The 23,624-nt window shown below is 34.1% G+C and overlaps 1 protein-coding gene across 3 annotated transcripts in view; it reads right to left on the reverse strand.

Moving 5' to 3' along the window:
- Positions 1 to 23,624, reverse strand: part of LOC129001882 (regulatory-associated protein of mTOR-like) — a 62,748-nt gene that overhangs the window by 22,569 nt on the left and 16,555 nt on the right. Inside the window, exons 15-23 of one of the 3 annotated variants that reach the window (XM_054429340.1) lie at positions 23,354 to 23,462; positions 22,182 to 22,352; positions 21,390 to 21,538; positions 20,437 to 20,511; positions 18,529 to 18,617; positions 17,673 to 17,775; positions 14,278 to 14,438; positions 11,159 to 11,237; positions 1,384 to 1,475 (exon numbers count right to left, since the gene is read on the reverse strand). In XM_054429340.1, coding sequence (XP_054285315.1) covers positions 1,384 to 1,475; positions 11,159 to 11,237; positions 14,278 to 14,438; positions 17,673 to 17,775; positions 18,529 to 18,617; positions 20,437 to 20,511; positions 21,390 to 21,538; positions 22,182 to 22,352; positions 23,354 to 23,462 — 1,028 coding nt within the window. Of the gene's footprint in view, positions 1 to 1,383; positions 1,476 to 11,158; positions 11,238 to 14,277; positions 14,439 to 17,672; positions 17,776 to 18,528; positions 18,618 to 20,436; positions 20,512 to 21,389; positions 21,539 to 22,181; positions 22,365 to 23,353; positions 23,463 to 23,624 lie in introns of all 3 variants that reach the window. The other 2 variants (XM_054429338.1, XM_054429341.1) reach the window with 2 other exon arrangements.

Below are 23,624 nucleotides of genomic sequence, written 5' to 3' on the forward strand. Positions count from 1 at the left end.
CTGTTTCTTTATCAAATGAAATGGAAAGGTCACGTCATCGCTTGCGCTAACATTCGTCTCTACTCCGTTTTACATCTTTGTCTGCTGTCGCTGCGCGCGCTATGCTGCAAATCAAATCAAATCATCTTTATTCATTTTTTGTATTTACATGAATACATTGAATAGAGTCAAATCTTACAACTAATAAATGTCCTTAATTAAAATATGATGGTTACAAATAAAACTGTTTTTATGTTGTTGTATGACAATGACACTAATACAATTTATTTATTTTACATTCCTTGAATTAAAAAAATCTTTACTTGAAAAGATAGGATGAGTCAATAGGTATTCTTTAAGGCGGGTTTTGAAACTGTTATATTTTTCTTCACAAAGAATATTATTAGGCAGATTATAAAGAAATTTAGTACCAATAAAAGTTGTTTTATTTTCAACTGAGAACTGATTTCATTCTCTGAGGACCGATGACAACGTAATGTTTAGTAAGCTGTGATTGGGCGATATGGGATAACTATGGTGAATTGTACAATTTTTGGATAAAGAGAAACCTAAGAAAGAATATAAAAACAAAACCAAAGAGAAAGAATAGCAACATCGTTATTTTAACATTCCTTTTACGAGTGTTTTTATTATCCTTAAGTTGGCTATGATTATACACTTTTATAATGACTTATCTAATAATTTATTGTTTTCAATACGATTTGTTTCAACTAGCAACACCAATGCTATAGTTAATGATTATTATTGACATTCCTCTGTTGTGATAAATCAGTACTGTACTGTAAGTAGCCTGTAGTAGTGCTTACAAAACTTTCTACCGTTTTGTTTTGATCTTTACATGGTTTATGACTACGCAATACAGTGTTTGGCTAGGTTTTAGGAGGGTTAGAACAAGCTGTGATTTTAAACTTACAGCTTTTAACCTGTACCAAGGTCAATGTCATTGTCATTATTGCGCAATATTCAAGATCCCTCCCCTTTATTATGCCGGATAATTTAGTTAAGTATTGTAGCCTTTGCTACTTTAATTGTATTTTAATGAGGTCAAATCCCGACCTATATTGACCGACGCTGGTTCTGAACCTCGACTTAGCGAAATTCCTGCAAGCCTAACCTCTATATAACGAACCTTGTTTTAACGAAATCCTTGATATAACGAATATTTAGTTCGGTCCCTTCAGATTCGTTATACTGAGGTTGGATTGTACTAAATTTCATACTGCTTGTGTATTTAATACATGAAAACATTAAATTGAATTTTAAAAGAAGATTTGTGACAAATATAATCCATTTTGATGGCATGCGATCAAATTCATCATATAAAAAAACCCAGCTCGACCAGGCTTTATTCACATGGCTATTGTATTTTCTTTGTCTCACTACCTGATAGTATCTTTGCCGGCAGCCGCTACATGGGTGAGGTACGGATGGAAGTGAAGGACAGTAGCTGCGTGTTGCGTCCTCACACTGAACACCTGCAAACATTGTGAATTTAAACTCTGATGTTAACTCTGCATCTTGCCCTTTCTCTATCTAAAAATAATGTAGAATAAACTAATTAAATAGGACGAGGCTGAATCGATATACTATTCTATCAGTGAATGAAAAGTTGGAATTGAATGGCTATTTAGTTCGTAGGGATGGACGAGATTGGATTTTTAGTTCGAGACGAGATTTTTTATTTCTCATAAAATTTCGAGACGAGATCGAGACGGGATTTCCCTTCTCATACACAACGGGAAATGCACGTAAAAAATTTTTACCTGATTTTGTAACATTGTTAGATGACTGTTTAAATACAAAAATAATGATAATAGGCAAGAATATTTACAATCTTTTATTAAAAAACATCAGCATAACATTTTTTTTATTAACCACGCCTAACTTATTAAAAATGCCTACGATTAGGAAACATAGTGATATCAGTTAGGATAGAGTTCAATACTTATCCTAAAATAAAATAAATCATAAAATAAAAGCAATATTCATTTTTATAAAATAGTTACTTGTTTTGACTTTTTACAGTAATAAAACATTCCTCACACTGCTTACACTTAACAAAACTTCTCAAATGTTATTAAAGTAATATTATTAAAATAATTAAAGTAATATTTACATTTAAAGAATTAATTAAACGAGGTGTTAGCCCGTCCTACGTACGGGAATTCAGTAGTCAGTTAAAACCGTGTACAATTCAGATCAGCTAGTTTACAATAAAACAGCAATTCTGCAATTTTTATGATGTGAAAAGCGTTGAAGTGAGATTTGCAGCCGATTCGCACAGACGCACACTGATACACTGATTATAAGTAGCCTACAGTAGAGAGAGTAATAGTCAATTGAGAAGTGTATATAGACCTAGTCAACGATGCCACCTTCCATCGCATACCTGCCTCTTCCATAATTATTATCACCACAATACAACTACTATACACAATTTCCAGTAGGTCTGAATAGAAACAACCTAAAATAAAACGATAATATCCAATAAAGTTCACAGTAGGCCCTACACATAATTTAACTTTGGTGTCCTAACATCAAAACTAATCGTCACACCTATCCTTTATATAAATTTCACTGCATTAATTGCTAAGTAAATAAGTGTAAACAAAGAAAAGTAAAAACAATAACAGTTTGTTTTGAAACAGCTGGTTTCAAATAACATTATAATATTAGGCTTGGTTCAAATAACATTCATTTGAGAAAAAGAACTGGTCACATGTAGCAGGAATATAAAAAGTAAACACGCTAGTAAAACTAATGACGTAATTGTCAATTTTTATTATCCATACCGTTATCAGTTCTATCCTTGATAATTACCCACCCTCATTGAATAAATGTAGACTACATTTTAATTTCCCATATTAGTTCATTTAAACTACAATATATTCATAGTTGAAATAAAAGTGGTATTTTCACGTTTGGGGGCGCTGATATAGGCACCCCCAAACGTAACCACAACTGAACACGATTTCATAAAAGGATGGTTTGTCTAATTGCAGTATCCTAGGTCAATGTTGACATTGTGTTCAATCTATGTCATCCATCTGTTTATCTTTTTATAAAACCCGGCTGAGGTTGTGGTGGTAATTTAAAATCGCGATTCCTGATTATTCTTGATCTTCTTTTTATGACATCAATATTTCCGGGCCTAATCCAAACAAAGTTAAAGCAGACAAACATTAATTGTAAACAAAAAGCTACCATGAAGAATTAAAACATGTAAACATTGTTATTTTTCTATTCTTTCCTTGAAAAGTGGAGCAGTAAAATAATTTGCATTTATCCTTTTTTATTAAGACTCGTGTACAGAGCCTCGATTTGTACTGTGGTTTAATTAATTTTGATCTAAACTAGGGGTGTGCGAAGCAGCAAAAAATTTTCGATTCGAAGCAACGATTCGATTCAAAAGATTTTCTATTCGATTCGATGCAACTCGATTCGAAGCAATACGGTATTTTTCTATTCATAATTGTCAATTGAGTGGATTAACAATAATTAAAATGTATCACATTTGTGTAATACAAATTTTTGTTGATGTGGTATTAGGCCTATTTCATACTTAACATATGAATTTTAGGTGAAAAAATATTTATTTTCAATCATATGTAGCCTATTAGAATAACTGCTGGAAATACCAGTGAGCTGCTTTACTTGCCTATTTCATAATTTTTACTTGAATTGGCTCAACTGCAAGAAAGAAGAAAATATTTTTTTTATCAAGACATTCATTCTCATTTTAATAACTGTTTAAATAACTAAATAGGTGCCGGTAGCTAAATTACAACAAATTTGAATGGAACTTAATATAAAAAGACCATTAAGAAATAAATTTACATATCACAAGTTTAGGGCCTGTGGACCGGCTTCAGGATTGCAAGCAAGAAGAAAATAAAAATAATATGTTTCCACCATGCAATATGTATCATTCATTCCCTGCCTCCTAACCTCCTTAGTATAATAACCTCACACTTACATCATTTGTTACATCATCATAAATAAAGAATTATTATTGGCATCAGTAGGCCTACAGCTTTACCTAGGCATTATTTTTATAGGGCCTAAAATAGTAATAGGCTAGAAGCAACATGTCAAGTGGAGAACTCATTGAAGAAAAGATATTGTGTAAACTAATTTCCTATAAAACTCAAAAACAGTAAATAACATACAAACATTGTTTATGGTATAATTAATAAGGACTAAAAAATGCATATCATGTCATACAGTAGTATAGACCTACTGCAAGAGATTAAAATCCTAAAACAACTGATTTTGATAGCTAATGAATGAAAAGAATTAAAAATCCATAAAATAAAGCCAAACAATATCACAACTAATTAGGTACCCGAAAAGTAACTCTTAAATAATAGAAGATTAAAATAATATTAAATCAAGAGACAAGAAAGTTAAATGCTATCTTCTAGCCTAGTGCCCTTGGCAACACAGGTCAATGTTTTTAAACTACCCTCAATGTTTTTGGAACAGCAGGGCCTTTTTCTCTTAAGGAAGGGTAGTAGTATGTCAACAAAAACAATGAATCAGTCTCACCAGCCAGGCCCGGGCAACGATGTGTGAATTCAAGGTCATAGACCCTCCCCCTCCCCTCTTACACCACCCGGTTGCTACCCAGTGGGAGTATTTCATTTGGTCCAAAATCGTTTGGTCCACAAGTTGTAAAACAGTTCGTTTGGTCCAAAATCGTTTGGTCCACAAGTCTTAAAACAGTTCGTTTGGTCCAAAATCGTTTTATGATCCAGTTGGGGAGTATTTCATTTGGTCCAAAATCGTTTGGTCCACAAGTTGTAAAACAGTTCGTTTGGTCCAAAATCGTTTGGTCCACAAGTCTTAAAACAGTTCGTTTGGTCCAAAATCGTTTGGTCCACAAGTCTTAAAACAGTTCGTTTGGTCCAAAATCGTTTTATGATCCAGTTGGGGAGTATTTCATTTGGTCCAAAATCGTTTGGTCCACAAGTTTTAAAACAGTTCGTTTGGTCCAAAATCGTTTGGTCCAAAAGTACAGGCAAAACCAGAATTACAATTGTGTATTGTGGAGTAAACTTATGAAATAGACTGTACGTTTCACTGTGGACCATTCGATCGGGTCGTTTTATTCAACACTCTATTACGAGTTCGTTTGGTCCAAAAGTATGAACTATTGCGTCCCTCACATAGAAGGCGTTCAAATAATCGCCGTCACGTCGTCAACCCAACCGCCTGCCTTCCGAGGCCTATTATTTGTTGTTTTGTGATATGTTTCTAAATAATTGATATGTTTGCATTTCTATACACGTACATATACATATATTTATTTATATATATAATGTGTTTGTGTCATGTTTACTTTTTATCCCCAGTCAATCTTAAAACAACGCGTTTTAATTCCCTAGATTTGTGGATAAATATTGACTTTGCTTTGAGTTTGCATTTAATGTTAAACAGATGGTTTATTTTTTAATCTTACTAATATTATAAATCTGAAAGTTTGTGAGTTTGTGTTTGTGTGTGTGTTTGTGTGTGTGTTTGTGTGTGTGTGTGTTGCTCAATCACGCATAAACTACTGGACGGATTGGGCTTAAATTTGGCATGATGATAGCTCACATTCCCGATTAATATTAAAGCATATTATTATCCCAAAAATCCTTTCGGGCTCCGCCCCAGTGGCTCTACTGGCTCAGATGCTACTGCAAACCATCTGTCAAGATATAGGTACTACTGTAATTTAAGGTTTCTGTGTTTGGATGTTATTAGACACGATAAGAACACAATGAACTTCTTCTGCAGATGAACAATCTGTTGGTTACGAGAAATATAAGCCGAATTAATAAATGCCACAATTCAAGCGCATTAAATTGACTCTGGTCTGAGAAACTGTTTATAGTATGGAGTTTGGGCCTTTTTGATGTCACCATCTGGGTAAGTAACTTTGAGAGATCAATGATTTTTGTTGCTGAGTAGCGCCAGTAAACATGCGCATCACTTCTTTAGTTGAATAACATTCACTGACTCCATTGTGTATTCTTTCACTAAGCTGAATTAATGCATCAAAGTAAACTCTCTAAAAGTATGTAATAAACTGGAATTTAGGATTAATAACTTTCTATAACTTATCATGCATTTATTCATAAAATTATTAAAAATTTAATCCAGTTACTGAAAACCACTATTATTAAAAAAAAAATATGGGCAACGTGCCTGAATGTTTGTCTCAGACAATTATGCATATCACAAAGAGTAGACCTATAATTGATGTACCTTAATGATATGTCTATGATAAATAAAAGTAGCCTATTTAACATTCATTTTCATAGACTATAAAAGCCTTCTGCACTTTTATTATTCTGTATCGTATTACATAATGGGAAATTGTCCAATGATTAAATACACATGTATAACAATAATCTCGTGATGATCTGTCAGTATTGAATAATAAGACAAAATATCGGCAAAAGTAGTCAAAAAGGCAGACACCAACCAGTACAATAGATATAACATAATGCAATAAGAAATGATTGAAAGAGTTACTGTAATATTAAGATTATATAACTGTTCGTAATGGAACGTTATATTGCTAAACATGACATTATACAGAAGAACATCAATTTTAAAATAAGAAAATAAGATCCTTATATATAATTCTGTAAGACAAAATTTTTACCAGGAAATTGTGGACGTCCAGAAAATATGAGTAGGCTAATTAATGTAATTTTCATGTTCTATTTTAACCTTTTGATTAAGAATTATAGACAACCATGATCAATAGTAAACACTCCATTGTAAATAGGTACCGGTACAACAATACAAATTAAGGTGTATGATAAACATTTAAAACACGTTGGTCCACTGAACACCCTGTATATTAGAAGGTCGCCAAATGTGATAAAAACTGTTAATTTATAAGATTTCCAACCGTATGATACACTATTGAGCTTTAAGTTTGTTTATGTACGCTTTAGTGGTTTGAATACAACAAAACATGGCGTCTTTAACGTTAAAAACATAGAAAGTCAACATGTTTAAAGCAAAAATTGTATTAATATTATTATTGTATACGACGGCAGATATTTGAACGCCTTCAATGTGAGGGACGCAATAGTTTATACTTTGGACCAAACGAACTCGTATTAATGTGTTGGACCAAACGATTTTGGACCAAATGAACGGCAATATAAACGTACAGTATATTTCATAAGTTTACTCTACAATGCAACATTTTACTTCTAGTTTGGCCTGTACTTTTGGACCAAACGATTTTGGACCAAACGAACAGGTTTTTAACTGTTGGACCAAACGATTTTGGACCAAACGAACGAGTTTTTAACTGTTGGACCAAACGATTTTGGACCAAACGAACGGCAATATAAACTGTGGACCAAACGACTTTGGACCAAATGAAATTGGATAAAACGATTTTGGACCAAACGAACGAGTTTTTAACTGTTGGACCAAACGATTTTGGACCAAACGAACGGCAATATAAACTGTGGACCAAACGACTTTGGACCATTTGAAGATGATCCTACCCAGTTGCTTCAATTGCTGACAAAATGCAAGTGATGAAACAAGGGAGTAGAGACAAAGAAATATATTTCTTTATTCAAAAACACAAAACTGTTAGAGATTATTTTCAAAGAAATTAATTCAATGTAATTTGTGAGTTGTAAATATTGTATTGGATCTTAGAAATATATTTTTTTAACCCCATCTAACCAAGATACAGATCTGTTCACTATATCAGATATTTCTTTTGTTTATAATTTATTATGTAAAGTAATAAAATATATTTTTAATTAGGTATTGAATAAACAATAAATGATTATACTAGTATGTCTGGATAAATAGTCTTTCTATTCTTTTGACTTTGTTTTCTTTGCACTGTTAGTGTTGCGTCACGGCTTTTGTCTTGTTACTCTTATCAGTAGACGACTAGACCTGGCTCTGGCTAGTGGCAGTGCGGCAATTGCTCTGTTGTGTCTTTATTCTTAAAGGTCGTGAGCCAACTTAATTTTTAATTCTCATTTGAACATTTTAATTCCTCTGTAATAATAGATATAATAATATAAGAGTGTTTCTTTGGAAATAAATTATTCTTTTTTTTTTCTTTTGCCCCAACAAAAATTCGGGGCCGGGGACCGGCAGACACCTAACAAAAATACCAAATGAATCAGTCTATAACATTAATCCTACTAGTTAAGTATTAAGTAACAATTTTTCAGACTTATTTTTAAAATGATTTTGGAGTAACCTACCTTGTTTTGGCTAGGTTCACAGTAGTAAAATATTTCACACACTGCTTACATAAAGACAAAAAACAAACCTCTAATAATTTGCAATGTCAAAACAAAAAAATATAAAACAATTAAAGCTATATTTAATGCAAAGAATGTATTAAATAAGAACGCCTTCGTAAAGGAAACGCAACAGCAACGCGCTCCTGTATTGCGGGTATTGCATTGACTTTCTGCAGGCGTTTTTCGTATATGGATACTGACTCCCTCGTGAATCGAATCGTTTTTTGACCACCACTGAATTGAATCGCGATTCGATGCATCGAATCGAATCGAATCGAAATTTCGATGCATTTTCGATGCATCGCACACCCCTAATCTAAACTATTTTAAACTGTGGTCTAATTATCTCTACTAATCTTACTTATTTCCTATAATCAATGACAAAATAAGAGTAAATAAAATAACCTCATAGTTCCATAGTTTACATTTAACCAGCTGTGAGTTAAAACAAATTATATTACTCTAAAACAAATCGAAGATTACAAAGATTGCTTTAAAAAATAATTTGAACATCCTAGTATTTTACTATGTATATTTAATTAATCTGTCATTAAGAAGAATTGAACGTATGTAACGAGTCAAATGTGTAGGGGGTAAAATAACGGCTAAACCACGAACTTTAAACAGCTAAACATAAGCTGTTGAGTAAGCCTAGTCGCGACACTAAACTGACATCGTACCTAACCTCAAATTCCAAGACCGCAGACGACGCTGGTGTCAGTTTGGTTGTTTGGCTGTTCGACTGCGTCTGAGGGCGGGCTACGGGAGAGAATAAGAGCAGCTGATCCACCTTGTGAGCGAGGCAGCTATAAAGCATGTTAAAGCTGTCATACGCCTGCCTTTGCTGACACGGGACTCAGCTGACTCTGTTTGTGCTGACCAATCAGGAAGCGTTTTAACTTTCGTCTCGATTCTGAGACGAAGGTGAGGGAAGAAGAAGAATTGTGGAGGAGAATTGTCATTCGTAATCCCGGCTTTTCGTCGTAAGTTTGTTTCGCTTTTGGTTCGTTCTCGAAAATTCGTGCAAGTTAAAGTTCGTATCGCAAGCTCTGAAAGCTTAAGTTCGTATGTATTGTTTCGTAGTGAATATTTTGATATAAATTCGTCATCGGGTAAGTTTTGAACTAACTTACAGATTATTGTATATTACTTGACCAGTTTTCGTGTACGAAACTTGGTTGAACTTGAAGGCTAGGCCTGATTCGCAGACCTAGTCATACGCCTTAACCAACAATTTGAGTAAAGTACTGCAGTTGGTGAAATATATTTTCAATTATGTTTCATAATCCGTCTTGGGACTTTCTTTTTTAATTCTTAAAACCCTTTTTTAAAGTTCCCCAAACGTACCAAAGTCTGTTCCAGCAGACAGGTTTCTGCTGGACAAGTCCTGTCGAAGTTGGTCTAAGTTGAACACGTGAGGAAGTTAAAGTTTTAGTTTTTCGTTTTTGGCTCAAGGAGCAGTTTCACCTTTTTAGTTTCGTTTTTTTGTTCGTTCCTCACCTGGACCACTTAGGCTAACTTGTTTTCTTATCATTTAGTAAATTCGGACTCTGTGGGAGTTAGACTAGGTTAGGCCTATTCTTGTTCTAACCTTGTTTGTTTCAGGTTGACAACTTAACTCCGTAGGTAAGCGGAGTGACTACTTAGCTTACTTGTTGATTCGTTAAGTCAGCTAGTAGTGTGTCATTTAGATATTTGCCCACAGAGTCAAGTCAAAATTATTTATTTCCCCACAAGCCCTAGGCTAGAGTGGTGATTTCGAGTAGGGTGTTTAGTAACCCGCAACGTTCGTCTCGAGCTCTGACAACCAGGGCTACCAAATTTAGGCTATCCGAATCACTATCGACTCCTGGGAAACTCCCCGCGACCAGACTAGGGCGAATCCTGGGATCCTCGTTTTATTACCGGTGGCGTAATTTCCCACTTGTCGTCCGCCAGGAAAATTACGTCACACGTATCAATGATTAGCAATACATATAGTATAAATAAGTCAACCCTAAGTATGTATTTACATTTTTATCCAAATGCAGAATTTGTGACACAAAAGCTGAATGTTTACAGCTGTTATGTTAAGCAAATTATTTTATGCCAAAAGCTAGTTTAGAATCTTAGCGTCGGCTGCTAGACTTATTAAAAACTAAAACTCAATTTCTAAAAAACTGGGACCCTAAACTAAAATTATGGCTTTGACATTCCCTAGTTCTCAAAATTAACTTTCTTTCAACACAAAAATCATGAAAATCCGTCGAGTGGTTGATTCAGAATCGTGAAATAAAAAAACACTGTTTCGTTTTAATATTATAGATAGATAAGAACGCCTTCGCAAAGGAAACGCAACTACAACACGCTCCTGTGTTGCGGGTATTGTATTGACTTTCTGCAGGCGTTTTTTAATTTTTTTATTTTTTATTCTCGTCTCAATAAAAATCTCGGCCAAAAAGAAATCTCGTCTCATGTAACGAGATTTAAAATTTCCCGAAAATTTCCCGAAATTTCGAGACTTGACCATCCCTAGTTCAAAGAGATCTTCAGCAATAGCTAAGACCATCAAAATCAAATTAAATCATCAAATTGGTCTGTTGTTTTTTATTTAATTGCTGTTATCTTCTGCTATATACAGATTTATTTCTTAAAATTACTTTAAAAAGCACCTTTCCCTTACAACCTATTAAATTTAAAGAAAGGGAAAATAGTACACTTATAGCGAGAAAAAATAAAAAAAACCATTCACCATAAGCTTTTATCAAATTATAAAATGTAAACACTGTATTTTCCCATTCAGTATCCAACTATATTTAAAAAGTACAAAGCCCAAAATACATATTTCCATATTTTTTTACAGCCCTTGTTTGCAACCCTTGATGTTTTACCTGATGGTCGATTCTTCCTCGATTTAGCCTGATACACTCTTCACGCGCAGTGTTTCTCAGTTTTGTGTTTTCTAGGTACCTGAAAAGATATAATAAAAAACTAACTCAAACAATCCCATATCACAACAATCTTGAAAAAAATTTCTTATTATTGGTCGGTGTTCTATATTTTAGTCTTTAACTACAGCAGAAAGTCAAATGAGCGTATCCTTAATATTTTGGGTACTTCAAAAGAATATTGGGAATTAAACTGCATTATTTAGCCACTGAGCTGTAGATAATGGAAATGTTTAAACATATGTGTGTAAGTTAATACACTGAACAAATATTCGCTTAAAATGAAATTCAGCTGATTTTCAACCTAAAACAAAAATATAATACATATAACAGTAAACAAGTTCTCGGAATGAATTTCTGTAGACATTTAGCGCGATTGCCAGCGGGAAATTCGCCTTGCAGTAGTTGGTACGACTCCTGGGGAGGGCATTTTGGTACTGTGGGTACAGCTGAATGATATATTCAGCTAATGATAATATTCCTTCAACAGCAGTCAATGATGTAAATATTAGTGATGTGTCAAAACTAAATCTCAAAACCATCAAAACTTTGGAAAAGTTTCAGTTTCAAAATTCAATCACTGTGTTTCGAGATTCAAAAGTTTCGAAATTGAAGATTTTGGCAGTTTTATTTTTTAAACTGCTGACATTTTTTGTGTCATTATTATTGTTAATAACACTGTTTCCACACAAGCTCGTAGCAATAGAGCAAACATATCACCATCAACAGTAATGAAACAAGTAAATTATATTCTGAACTTCAAAAGGCATCTTAAATAAATACTATAACTCGAACGACGTACAATTCAGTTTCATATCAATTTTCATGATACAGGGAAATATTGACTACTAAAATGTTCTAATTAATCCAATAAATGTTTATGTTGTTGTTAGGGGTTTAATTTATTTTAATGTTGGTTGTTTATAAAAAAACATTTTCTATTCAAGTTTAAAACACGTTAGCTGCCACGTCACCCCGATCGGGGTGCCACCAGTTGGCTCGTATGTGAGCACTGTCACCCCGATCGGGGCGACAGTTGTAATTTGTAAGGGTTTTTTTCTTTGCCGCTATTTGACAGTCTTTGATGTTCAACGGCAGTCAAACATTGTTGCTTATAAATACATACTCCAAGCCAACTAGATATCAATGTTATATTGCATTCTGATGTTTATAACATGTCCAAACTTCACGTCACAAAGTACTGAAATGTTGTCACCCCGATCAGGGTGACGCTATTTTTTTCAACAATTTGATCTACTCTTTATTGAAATATGTACCATAAAATGACGTAACGTTTATCTTATTCAGTTGGTGTTTATATTTTATACGGGTTTTTTGTATCTTATGACTGAAATTATGTCCTTAACCAAAACATAAAAGTAAGTATTTGGGTTATACTGATGAAAAACATATAAGAAAGAAAACAAACATATTTTTTTAATCTTTTATGTCAAACTGTAAACAATATTACATTGCTAAAAAAAACTAAATATATGTATAATAATGAATAAAAACATGACCATTGTTGCTGTGCTCGCTCTCTGACATTGACAGGAAGGTAGGTTGAAAGTCAGGGTCGATGTCCATTTCGTCGTCCCTGTCTGACTCATCATTGTCTTTAGCACTACCTCCCAAAAAACCATCACTCAGATCTCCAAAATCTAGTTCACTTGACATTGGTAAACCCAAAAAAACGTTTGATATCTTCATCACCAAGATTATCACTCATATTGGACAAAAGCCACGACACACTATGAAAACCAACACGTAAACTAGGCTATAAATAGCTAAAAAGTACAACACAAGAAGAAGTAAACATAACACAGTCAAGTAATAAGCAGGTGTTGTTGTCTTCACACGCCAAAATGCCGCTACTGCCAACCGAACAAAATGAAATACATCCCAAATGGTCGAATTTCAGTGTCACCCCGATCGGGGTGACAGCGATTTTTTCCAGCAAAGTTTGACTGAAAACAATCACTGTCACCCCGATCGGGGTGACACTTTTTCCGCCATTATCTTTTAGGTATTTGGACAGATAACACTATAACTAACCTAGATAAGTATAAATAACATCATATAACTAAAATATTACGTGAGCATATAGTTGGCAATGCAACAATCCCCCCCGAAAATAGCCTTGGCAGCTAACGTGTTAAGATTATCAGACAAATATTTATGTTATGTCAGTGTCAGGACTGTCAGGTGTAGATCTCTTTCAGTTTTGATTGCATACTTAACATATTATTATTACCTATATTTTTTGTCACCTTGACCTATGTAACCAGCTAAGTAAAAAAGTTTCGCGCTAAGGTTTTGAGATTCGAGATTCGGGATTCGATTTTTAAAAGTTTCGGTTTCGGTTTTGAGATTCGAAATTTCTGGTTTTGACCATCACTAGTAAATATTGAGCGAGTACAATTTTATCAATTGTTAATTTGCGATTTTCACACCCAACTTGTCATACTTGCTCAATGTTTATGTCATTGACTGCTGTTGAAGGACGTCCACTAAGAGGGTCATCGTCAATGCTTTCACGGCCTTTACAAAACCGTTTGTGCCACTCCTAAACTTGACTTTTCTTCTTCGCCTCCTTCTCCATAGGCTTGAATTAACAACTCAAGAGTTTCACTAGATGGTTTTTTTTTTAGTAAAACACAGAACTTAATGTTTGCACGCTGTTCGTGAAATGCCATTTTTCAATGCAGGTACATGACCAACAGGAACCGACAATGTAGATTTGCAGGTACAGAAAAAGCGCATTTCAATACTGGACTACGGCTCGTCAGCTATACCCCCACTACTGATATGCCCTTCCCAGGAGTCGTACCAACTAGGCCTACTGCAAGTCAAATTTCCAACTGGCGATTGTGCTAAATTTCTACAGAAATTCATTCCAGGAATTTTTTTACTGAAGTAGTACAATGAACAGCCCAAAATAAAAAAAAATCACAATCACAATCTAAATACCTCACAAAACAAAACTGGCTCTATCAAAATTATTGTGTTTTGAATTTGAAACAGAATCTTTAAAAGCTACACAATCATAGAAGATAAAATACCTGTATTCCCGTTGGTAAAACCTGGGGCTTTCAAAGTCTTCTTGGTCGATGCCATTGGCCATCGTTGGCTGGGCAAAGTATTTACAACACCATTCCGTGAACTGAGTCGTAACCAGAGGTCGTAAACTACCTGTGTTCTCCTCACTACAGTCTTCTGTGATCTGGAACATTGATAATGCTTAGTTCGTAACTGTTGGATAATATTGTTTGTAAAACTGTAATTTTACTGTAATTTTACAAGAAAAATGAATTATCTGAAACATTTAAAGGTTTAGGTTTTTACTGTTCCTATTGTTTGTAAATAGCTGTAATTTTACATGACTAATTGGAATTCTACTTTGAGCAAGATTTAGATGATGTAGAAATGGAGTGATGGTGATGGAGGAAAGAAGACCTAGGCAAAGATCATGGATGAGATGTGGAGAGGAGAGGAATGATGGCACATAATGAAGACAATTCACTGTTGAAAAATAGAAAAGATGGAGATTAAGTCGAGGAAGATGCGTGGAACTATAAAGAACCAGAACGGAAGCAGATATGTGCTTATAAGAAATAAAACCATATTCAAAACATTCTGATAACAAAATCTGAAGAATATGAATCTAATGTAAAGATAGGGAAAGAATCAATAGTTTCATTTTTTTGTGAGTACTATGAGGTTTGTCTAACACCAGAGACGAGAGACGATTCACAATGCCTTCTTTTATTGTCGTAGGACTTTGAAGTATTTATGTGCAATCGTGCATGGCCCCATAGCTAAAACCTTATGAAAGTAGCTATGAAACAAGGCATGGTGGTTGTATAGCACTAGCAGTTAGGATTTGGGCACATGTTTGGTGAGTTTTCGGATCAGGAGGATGATCCTCTTGAAGATGTTACCAATTAAATTACCCTACCCAGCTTAAATTGGGATCAAGAGTAAAACCAAGCACTAATCAGTGACACATTTTTTGACACTTGTTCAAGCAATAGCGTCAGATAATAGATGAGCTCCTGCGTCTTAACTTGGAAATGTTTCAACATGTTTTACCAAACCACTCGCTAGCAGCCGCAAATAAGAGCTCGGATCCTTCCTTTGCTGCTTTCTGACTTCTTCCACTAGTAATGAGTGTGGTTAAATCATCGCCTATGTGAAGTGTTTGAGTAAATTAATGGGAAATTAAGAGAGAAAAAATAAAAGTCATGTTTACAAGAAGAACAGAAAAGAATAATGTTTATTTATATGATACAATGGATTATCTTTAAATCATTTCTCAGCTGTTTTTTAGTAATTTAAAAATTCTAAACAGGCTAAAGAAAAATTTTTGATAAAAGAACTGAACATACTCCCGGCCTTGATGTGTCCTCACTTCAACAGTTAGATTAGAACAAAACACATTACGTAACACAAAAGTTTGTTGTAGGATGGCTATAGTTGCTGTTTGCAGTTTTCTACTTCTCATTTTCATCCTATACCATCTTTGCTGGGAAACAACTTAAAAACTGTTGCTGGAGACCACCGAAGTCCTAGCTCTTTGAAATGTTGATCATCAGAGTTTCGAAGGAATTTCGGAGTTTTATGATGAGATTGAACAGAAGTGAACAAGTGTTGACAGTTCATAGCACATTTCTTTAATTCAAAGCACTCTTGTTTCAATAATCCAACAAGCTGAGATTGGAGGATGACCGCTTCCTCTGTAGTTTGTGATGAAGAGTAGCCTTTGTCCAGAGCTTCATCGGAAGACACAACCACTTGACTGGATTGCTTGACTGTCTTTACTGTAGTGGTTTCACTCTCGGTTGTGTTAGCGGTGGCACTGTCTGTTGGTTTAACAGCAACACGATCGGTAGGATGGGTGATATCATTATCAGTAGGATGGATAACAGTACTGTCTCTTGGGACGACAGCAATGTTGGTAGGTTGGATGGCAGCACTATCACTTGTCAAGGTAGTTGAGCTCACTGTTGTATCTGTATTCGTTGGTTGATCAGCACTGTCACTTGTCAAGGTAGTTGAGCTCACTGTTGTATCTGTATTCGTTGGTTGATCAGCACTATCACTTGTCAAGGTAGTTGAGTTCACTGTAGTATCTGTATTCGTTGGTTGAGGTTTTGTCACTGTCTTAGTGGTATTTCTAATCATCGTGTTTGCGAACTTAGGTATTGTGATTGTCACTGGCCTCTTTATTGTGATGAGTTTTGTTCCAGGTTGTATAATGTCGTTGCCTTTGATTTGAAACTGACTTGATGAGTTCGGTTTGATTACATGCACTGCAGTAGTTCTATGAGGTTGAGCTGAACTGCAATTAACCTTGGCCAAATAAGGGTTAAAACAAATTTTTGAAAGCAGCACTTTAATGTAGCTGGTGATGTGGATGTATAGTTCACTGATTTGGTTTTCATCTTCAGCTAAAGTTTCAATGTTCAAATCATCTTCACTTGATGTACTTACAATTCGATAAAAATAAGAATCAAAGTCTTCTTTCTTCTTCTGGGTTTCTTGCATGAGAGTCTTTAAGGCTTCGTGTTGCACAACTGTTAATGTTTCTTCTTGTTCAACATGTTGATCTACGATGTTTCTTATTTCGTCGAGACGGGTTTTAATAAAAGATAAGAGTCGTGTATAAGTTTCAATTTTAAAATCACTATTTGGAGATGCCATTGTACAAAGATGATGAGATAAATGTAAAAAGTTCACAAAGTGTAAATGAGTGGGTTAACAGTTTCAATATGGAAATAAGAGTTCAGTTAGGTAAGAGTTCAAAGGCACAGAAAACAATGGTTAAATGAGGAAATATTGATGTATGAAGAGTTTTAGTGGAAGAAAGTAATTCCAAATCGCTTAAGTAATATCCGGCTCGAAGGACCAATAAATAATGTGAAGTGTTTGAGTAAATTAATGGGAAATTAAGAGAGAAAAATAAAAGTCATGTTTACAAGAAGAACAGAAAGGAATAATGTTTATTTATATGATACAATAGATTATCTTTAAATCATTTATCAGCTGTTTTTAGTACCTAATTTAAAAATTCTAAACAGGCTAAAGAAAAATTTTTGATAAAAGAACTGAACAGCCTACGTCATCCTATATAGAAGATGTAAGAAGGCGACATGAAATGAAGTACCTTAAGTTTCAAAAAAAGTTGTGTGCAAATATTTTGTATCAAAACTTATGGAATAAGATGTTATAAGAAGATGACGAAGTACCTGTACATTTACATGTAAACTCTGTACGTTATGTGCCAATAAACATGATTATGATAGTAATACAACTCCATGACAAAAAAGAAGAATTCTAGGACTGAGGGTCACATTTGTCGACTTCTCTAAACTACTTTAAAAATTCCTGGTTTTCCAGGACACCTGGAATGTCTCAAATATCCTTCTTTTTTTTTTGTTTTAGTATTGTTACTTACAGTGTTTGGCATGTTTTTCCGAGCTCTAGGAAGATGTCGGTGTCCACCCGTAAGGCGATTGAGATCATTGGCTGAACCCAGTTGATTGGGAGGAGGGGACTCCCTGGAAAAATAAAAAAATATCATAACCAAACTGCCAAGTGAAATTCAAATGTACAAGTAACAAAGTGGATATAGTGTTCACTAAGGAATCAACAAGTAATTTAAATCCTGAGAAAATTAAAACTACTAGACCTGGTCTTCCTTGATTATTGGGCTTCCGATAACGGTTAAGAAACTGGAACTGGTTGTTCTTAGTTCTTGGCCATTGGGCTTCTGATATTGATAAAAAACTGGACCTTATCTTTGATTATTGGACTTCCTTTGATATTGGTTAAACAACTTGATCTGGTTGTCCTTGATCATTGGGCTTCTAAAAATGTTTTTTTTTTACTGGACATGGTTGTCCTTGATCATTAGGCTTCTGATAATGGTTAACGAAACTTGATCTGGTTGTTCTTCATTGGGCTTCCGATATTGGATTTTAAAAAAACTAGACCTGGTTTTCTTGATCATTGGGCTCCCAATTGGTTTTGACTTATCTTATTTAGTCACAAAACCATCATCTGAATTATCCTATGTTCATCCTTCACTCGTTTTCTCTATGCATGCTTGTCTCTGCATCTTAGTTAATTTTAACCTAATGAAATAATTACAATTTTAATCATAGTTGTATGTTCAAAGAAAGATTGTATCCGTGTAAACTAAGTCTTAAACTTGTATGTATGCAAATATGTGACTTATTGTCAAACAATAGAGGGATATAGAAAAATTGTTTATGATAATGAGAATGGCAATATATAAACACTATACTCACCCCAGATAGGACCTGTTGGAAGGGGAGGGGGGAAGAGACATTGAAGTGTTTAGTCTTGTTTCTGTTAACTCTTTTGTCAAGTCTTTAACCTAGAAAAAAACATAGACTTAAGTGAAAACATTGAAAAATGTAGTTGAAATATATATATATATATATCCCAATATAGTAACAATTTAAATACATGATTGTCTACACTCCCCTAAAGGTTTTTGCCCCATCACGGTGTTTGGTTGTGTTGATAGCCTAATGGTCAGCATTTCGGACATCAGTATGAGAGAAAAACGGGTTCAACATACAAAAAACACTGAGGGGTTTGCCCTAGTTCCCTTTAACGGCAGTGTTAATGATTCTTTTATATGAAAATAATGTATGAGTAATACACAGTTACGTTTAAAACCATACAAACTTAGAAGTAAACAAAATCAGAACTAGGCTTTACTGTAGGTTTATATAATCCAGGTGGATTATGATTATTAGTTTCGCGCTACCCAAATTTTATTTTTATTTTGATAGTTTATCAAACTGTTGTACAAAAGTTTCCCACATCTATTACTATTTTTTCCTACAACTGGTTTGTGCTTTTGAGATCTCCAATAAATTCTACACTACGACTGAGTTTGAAACATGATGGTAGTTTACTCAAAGTTTAATCTCTTTTTTGGTCGAAATTAAAATGCTGACAAAGATTGTTTTACAACAAATCTAGCATTTGTTAGGAAATATAAAGCAAATAAACACCATAAAAAAAATCACAGTCCAGCGTGCTATACAGAAGTTGCGAGACAAAACTGAATAAATTAAAAGAATAACAACATTAATAATAAAATAATAAAACATCTAACAAAAACGGATTAAGAACGCTCAAACTACAGCCCAATTAGGAAGTTGGTGCTCAATGCATGTCAGTTTTTAAAAGCCTCAGATATTACACAATGGATTAACTTGGTTATACATACAGTATTATTTCCAATTATGAATCGTCTACATATGACAAAAATAGGTACCAATGTAAATCATATGGAACATACACAAACTAAGGAAATTACCGAAAATTATATGTGTTAAAGTTTTATTTCATTACTAAAACAAGGAAATAAATACAAATTTGGATACAAAATTTCCATCTTCCATTACTATATTTGAAAATATTTTGAATTGTATAATAAAGAGGGGGGATAGCAGCTAGCTTCTTTGAAAAAGTGTGTATATTTCTTCAAGCAAGGTAAGCTAACTTCCATCTATATATTAATAGGAAAGCATGTTTCTTTGAAACCTTTTTTCTCAGCTCGTGTGCGTCGTTGGGAAAATATACAAACACTGTCAGAAAGATATTTTCCTGTAGATGTGCAGAATCCCTTTAAAAATTCAAATAGGCTCGAAAATAAGGACAACAAATGAATTTAAAATTTAAAAAAATTAACATGGGATTTATGGGTGATGAAATGACAACAAAATATAAACAGAATCAAAACAAATGGAAGAAATTCCAATCACATATTTTATTTACTGCTTGGGGTGAAAATAGAGAAGTCTGTACACTACATATTTTTGGTTGAGTTTTCGACCACTGGACAACCTCTAGTTCTCTTTATTTTACAACTGGTGATCCTGGCCTAGAGCTAGCATTTTAAAGTATGTTTTTTGTATTATTTTTTGAAGGACTTGAGAGATTTGTTAAGTTTGAAAATATTAGGCTAATCTGGGCAACAACAATAATTGTCAATTAATAAATATGTCTAGATTCATAAACAATATTAAAAACTCAAAACCAATAAAAATAAACTGATAATCTAAAAAACACTAAATTGTGCAAAATAAAGTCTTAACAACATCTACAGCTGTTTATCACAAAAAAATTATTAGTAAGATACGTAAAAGTAGGCGACACACATAAATGACAATTCTTACGCTCAGTAAATGGCCTGTAGATCCAGCCCAAGCCTCCTCCTTATGGTGAAGGCCATGTGGAGGCCAAGCACAGACCTTACAACACACAATATCTTAGAGGCCCGCCTCTTAAGATGGTCCAAAAAAATGTGACAAATTGAGCAAAATATTCAAACATTCTTGCCAATAAGACTGGTGAATCAAAATATTTCAATGTTTTTAAGGTACCTAGTCTGTCTAAGTCCTATAAAATAGTACGTACAGGATGAATATTTTCGGGTTATATGACCCACTCTCAAATCCAACATCAAATTGAAGATAACATAACTTGTGATAATATAAAAATATAAAATGTGTGTATGATGAGACATTTTTCGGACATTATAGAATGTCTTCAATGTGATGTTGGATTTGTTACGGCCACACATATGACTTGAAACTAGTAATCGTTTGGCTAATTCATAAAGTTGAAGGTGGTCACAGTACATTAACCTTTCTATATTCCAATAGGTTTGAGCCAAATAAGACAAGGATCTTGCTATATTAAACATGATTGACTGAATTTTAATTTATTTATTTAATATCCTAGCTGCGAAAATATATTTTTCAACACTTGTTGATTGATAACAAACCATTTATATTAGATTAGCAAGGGAGGGATTAGGAAAAAATATAAAACCAGCAGATTCCAATGAGCGATTTAGATGTCTACGGCTTTGATTCTTGAATAAAAATGCATTGGTTTCAAGGCAAGATGACATTTTCATTATGCTACATTACCAAGAAATGACAGCCAAACCTAGAGCAATCACAGTTTCTTCATTACACCTCATTTGATTCATCCTAACTTCAATGCGCAAAAATGTAATCTTGACACAGAACGAATCATTGGACTTCACAAACCAACTCAAAACCACCTGTCTACACAATCACAGAATTTACAAATAACAAACCAAACCTAACTTTAGACAAACCTGGTCACGGATGTAGTCAGTGATTGTTCTCGACAACTGAGATACCCCTGGGAAGGGGTCAGAATCCAATGCTGTTAAAGCTTGCCACATCTTCATGTAGACACTGCCGAATGATAGCTGTGGCAGGTTGTTCATAAGACTGCAGCCGCCTGGTGAATAAAAGGAAGTGTTCATATAAACAGCAAAATATGTTAATTTCATTGAATTTTAGCCTCCTGATTGTCGAGTACTTTATTGACACACTAGATTTTACACAGGGACCAGCACAGAGGGAGTTGACATTGTCAATATTTTATGACTTTTTAGACTTAACCTCCATCAGTAGTCCAAATTGTGTCAAATTTCATTTACTTAAAGCTTACATGTTTCGTTGCAATGCAACGTCTTTGGAGCTTGCAACAAAATATGTAAGCTTTAAGTAATTGAAGTTAGACACAATTTGGACTACATCCTCTACAAAAAGTGTGAATTTATAGTTAATATTTTAAGACAACTTAGGAATGTGAATAATAAATAAATAGTAATAAATCTAAAATAGAACCTTGAGGAACACCGTTTGTCAATTTACTGTTTTACTGATTGCTTTAACTAGTTTCGTTCTATGATATATGCTTAAGCTGATAGTAAAATAATTTTATGGACAATTCTGAAAATGTAAAACATTTTTTTTTTAGTTAGATATTTAATTTACACAATAATTTCTACACAATCTACTAACTGACCTATATTAGCACAATTTAACTTCTAGATCAAGGTTATTTTAGCTTGGTCAGACACCAGCTGTCCACCTACTTAGAGAGCTGATAGAGGAACTAGACGAGACTCGTTTCAGCCGCTCTTGAGCCGAGTATCCGTGGCCACTGGAGTCGCTGTGGTCGCTCGCGTACAGACTGTTGCTGATCGTCCTGATCCTTTCTCGGGATACGTTGCGCTTCAACGAGGACGTCGGTGACAACATAGCGTCTGACAGAACATCTAGTTGTAGCACACACATCGGTCAAACACAGTGGAGTTTGGTGTGGCAAACCAAAGTGTCTAGTAATAAGTTAAAATACCCGGTATGTTGTTTAAAACTACCATAGAAGTATTGCAAGGGGCAGAGGAATTAAGATTGGGACAAAGGTAATACTGGCCTTTGCATTAAGTGTATAAGCCTTGATATATCTAGCAATAATGTTGATTGAATTAACTGATTGTGTGGGACTAGGAATAAATTAACAGAACACTATTGGAAATAAAAATGAAAAGAACCTGAACTTATGAGCAGAACTTTGATGGAGACAACAGCAAAAATTTAAGATGCAGAAAATAGGTGATTTTTCAAATTAAAAAAAATAAAATCTAGGAGTACACACAAAGTAATTTGGTAGAACTAGAAGTTACTAACAGAATAATAGCAGTAATTCAACGCTTTTTTCACATTCTTGGAAAATATGAATCTACAAAACAATTATTAGCCCAGTACAGCTTTATAGTTGGGAAACCTATACGATGAACTCTAGGAGTTAGAAAATATTTAGAAAACAAGGATATTGAAAGATCCTTGGTCCAACTTTCAAAAAGATGACTTTGAAGGATTAAACATTATCATTAAATCCACCACCCAATACAAAGATCTGAATATATCGTGGGACTAGTGGGAGAGATTGAACGACAGAGGTTTCGTTTGACTGGACACATAGCAATTTAAAATTTAAATTAAGATAAAACTGATATTTTAATATGTATGGATTATTTCCTGCAATAATGGTATGATTAAAAAATGTTTTGACTCTCTTATTTACCAACCAAAAAGTATACGAGTATTAGCCAATGATTCCACATAGATTTCAGGAAAAAACAGTGTATTACTATTATCAACACTTTTTTAAATGATTTTATTTTAAAGACACTTAGTTAAGTAAAGTACCCCAACACTTATTAATATGTTCAGAGTAATTAACCGGTTTAGATTTAGTACTAACCGGTAGCCTTATCTACTTGTGAGCTATCCCTCCTCAACTCATGCAGAGCGACTGAGAGAAAGGAGTTTTCAAAAACCAACACCATCCACTGCAATGCAACCACCAGCTCCTGAAAATGTATTTCACGATGTAGTTGAAAAAAACGCGATATCTTTGACTATTTATATAACTAGACATTCCATCCCCATGTAAAAGTGGTTGCCAGTTTTTGATCATAATCGTCATAGTAGATATGAGCCGCCAACAGATTGCACTGATCTTAATTACTGAT

This window comes from Macrosteles quadrilineatus, unplaced genomic scaffold (genome assembly GCF_028750875.1).
Source record: "Macrosteles quadrilineatus isolate MER2022 unplaced genomic scaffold, UCM_ALF_1.0 Scaffold_8__2_contigs__length_117827958, whole genome shotgun sequence".
Lineage (NCBI taxonomy): Eukaryota > Metazoa > Arthropoda > Insecta > Hemiptera > Cicadellidae > Macrosteles > Macrosteles quadrilineatus.